Source organism: Gastrolobium bilobum, unplaced genomic scaffold, assembly GCF_033153095.1.
Source record: "Gastrolobium bilobum isolate Gb01-03AN ecotype WA unplaced genomic scaffold, APGP_CSIRO_Gbil_v1 utg40273, whole genome shotgun sequence".
NCBI classification, from domain to species: domain Eukaryota; kingdom Viridiplantae; phylum Streptophyta; class Magnoliopsida; order Fabales; family Fabaceae; genus Gastrolobium; species Gastrolobium bilobum.
Genome location: NW_026899320.1, coordinates 45362 through 48523, shown reverse-complemented (window position 1 = coordinate 48523; position 3162 = coordinate 45362). Strand labels below are relative to the sequence as shown.

The 3162-nt window shown below is 36.6% G+C and overlaps 1 protein-coding gene across 1 annotated transcript; it reads left to right on the top strand.

Annotated features, from left to right (window-relative positions):
- Positions 1-1405: 1405 nt before the first annotated feature.
- Positions 1406-2929, top strand: LOC133289618 (uncharacterized). The gene is made up of 4 exons (XM_061487600.1): positions 1406-1476; positions 1563-1828; positions 1942-2266; positions 2365-2929. The coding sequence occupies exons 1-4, from the start codon at positions 1406-1408 to the stop codon at positions 2927-2929; spliced, it is 1227 nt and encodes a 408-aa protein (XP_061343584.1).
- The last annotated feature ends 233 nt before the right edge of the window (positions 2930-3162 follow it).

The window sequence follows — 3162 nt, the reverse complement described above, 5'->3', positions numbered from 1 at the left end:
CCCTGGTTAAGCTGTCTGAAATCCCTTCCTTATGGAAGTTTCTTTCTTAGTATACGTTCAATTTCCATTGATACACATTGAACATAGCACACTTAACCAGAGAAATATAAAAGCTTCAGTACAAGAGTTTTGAAAATAGCTTAGCCCATGGCTACTACTTTTAACATAATTATTCCAAACTGAAATCTCATAGACCCGATATTCAGTTCAGAGATAACGAGTGGAAAAAAAGAGAAATAACACGTTTATTTAACTGAAAACAAATTATGTTACAATAAAATGAAAAGTGGAGAAGTATGGTTGCTGCTCGTGAGGAGTCTCAAGTAGGTGATACAGAATAAAGAAGAAGTTGTTGTCCCTTAACTAATGCTAAATCTATACAACTGAAATGAAAAAACTACAAAATAAACTAAGTGATCTCTTCTTAAGAAATTTGATAGTTTTCTTCGTGCTGGAACGTCTTATTTATAGGCAGAAGAGTGGATGGCAAGGCTTGTAATTTCCTGGAGTTATTTTCTTGACTGCAGAAAGGGGCGGTGTGAACAGTGCTCAGAAGGACGCAAGTTGCAGGATAGGACACTTATTGTTGAGATTTGTCGTTTCTTCTGCAGTCCCCCATGCCTTGCTTTTCTCTTAGCCAATGGGAACTCTTTATTCCCTGCTGTACACGTTTCTTCGTACTTGATTGTTGTACCCCTTATGCTTTATGAAAACTTCTTTTCAACGTTTCCTGCATAGTGGTCAGAAAGATAGAGTTAGTGGAGCAGGTGTATTTAATGTTCCCAATTTGTTCCCCTTTTTCTATATTTTCCAAAGGATTACGTCATCATCTGTTCTCCACTGTGTTTTTGTTACAAAGACATAAAACATATTTTTTTAGTGCTAAAGTTGCTCATCAGATGAGGGAACGAATGGTATTTTGCCCTCAAAATGGGCTTAGATGAGAACTAATTTTCGTCCCATCAAGGTGTTAAGGAACAAGGACGTCCATGTGGTAAATGGTAAAACAGTAGGTACAATGGTTGTTTATCAATCACCTAATCAGAGCTCTCTTCAATCCAAAAGCAGAAAATCTGAATCTCATGTTATTTCTTTAGTTGAAAGCAATTCAAAGTTCTTATTGGTGTGAGATAGAAAGAAGGGAGATAATATGAGGTTGCCTAAAGATGTTTCTGATAGAGGAAAGGTTGGGATTGGAAATAAAAAGTTGTCCTTGCAAATAGTACCAAGTCAGAGGAGTGATTCTATAGAGGGAGAAATCTCAAGAGAAGGAAAATCTGAAGCGAAGTTGCAGCTTTCAATTGGCAGCCCAAAACTTAATATTTTGAACTAAGGTTTGGGCAATGGGAATCTGGATCAAAAATTGAGTAAAGGGGAACTAGAACTGAAGCTTCCAGATATAATGATGGTGGATAAGCATCAAGAGGGTCAAGCAAGTTCCAGTTTAGAAGATATTGCTGGAGCAGAAGTCTCACTGCAAAAGAATGAAAAGGAGCAGGTATCCCTTAAACATGCATTTAACCAATTTAGTTATTAATGAATTTTCTGATATGGAATTCTAGAGGGGCTGCCAAAAGAGAATTTGGTGGAGCTCTTAAGTCAATGGTTAGGAATAATAATGTAGATATTATTGTTCTCCTTGAACCTAGAACCCAAAGTGGAGTTTGTAATAAGCTCTTAAAAATACTGGGATTTGATAGTTCAGCTATGGAAGAGGCTGTTGGTTTCGCTGGTGGGATTTGGGTTATGTGGCATAGCAAAAAGGTTGAAGTAGTTGTGTTATCAAAAACTTCCCAATTGATTCACTGTAATGTGAAAATTCCTTCGCGTCAGTCTTTTTATTTTACAGCTATTTATACTAGCCTATCTCAAATATTAAGAGAAAATCTGTGGATTGATTTACGCAATCTTAGTGTCTCTATTTTGAACCCTGGCTCCTAGGAGGAGATTTTAATGAAATTGCATTTACACATGAAAAAAAGAGAGGAGTAAGGGCTGATCCATCAAAGTGTGCTAAATTTGCATCAGTTCTTGAAGACTGTAAAGTGGTTGATATGGGTTGTGATGATTCTCTATTTACTTGGAAGGGTCCTAAATGGGCTAATTTAGATAAAAAATTTAAAAGGCTTGATAGGGTGGTTTCAAATCTGGGTTGGAGAGTTATATTTGAGGAAGCCAGAGTCTCCACTCTTCCTCGTTTATTATCTGATCATAATCCACTTCTTATCAAACTTTTTGAAGATGCCAGAGATAGTAGCTCTAGGCTGTTTCACTTTTTTGCTGTGTGGCAGGAGCACCATTCCTTTAATAATTTTCTGAAATCAAAGTGGGATCATGACTTTGATTTCCCATATATCTCCAAAGGCTAATACCGGATATCAAAGTGTGGAATAAAAAAGTTTTTGGCAACATTGATAGAAGGAAAAATAGTCTTATTAGTAGAATTGCTAAAATTCAAGGTGACCGTGAGCTGAATGATTCAGATAGCTTGAAGAGAATTGAGGAAAATTGTCAAAGCTTACTGATAAATGTCCTTAGAGAGGAGGAGCTTTTTTGGTATCAGAAGTCTCGACAAAAGTGGATAGTGGATGGGGATAGAAACACAAGATTCTATCACCTAAGAACAGTTGTAAGGAGGAGCTCAAATAAAATTTTTAGACTCAGAAATGATGGTGGTGGCTGGGTTTCAGAGACAAATGAGCTTAAGAATTTAGCCTGTAATTTTTTTAAAGCTCTCTTCACTGAAGATGTTAAGTATAAAAGATGGATTACTTCTGACAATTTGTGGCCAGCTCTCTCGAGTGGTGATATGGACTGTCTTAATAAGTATCCAATTGAAATGGAGATAAAACACATTGTTTTCAATATGGACAGTTTCAAAGCTCCAGGGATTGATGGTTTCCCTGCCATTTTCTACAAGAAAAATTGAGAGCTTATTAAACCACAAGTTTGCTCCCTAGTGCAGTATATTTGGAATTACCCTGATATGTTGGCTTCTATCAATTCCACTCTTCTGGTTCTTATTCCTAAAGTTCAGAATCCATCTCTGATTACTCAATTTCGTCCAATATCTCTTTGCTCGGTGGTCTACAAAATTATTAGCAAGATCATTGTTAATCGGTTAAAACCAATTATGACTAAAGTGGTGTCTCCAGCTCAAAC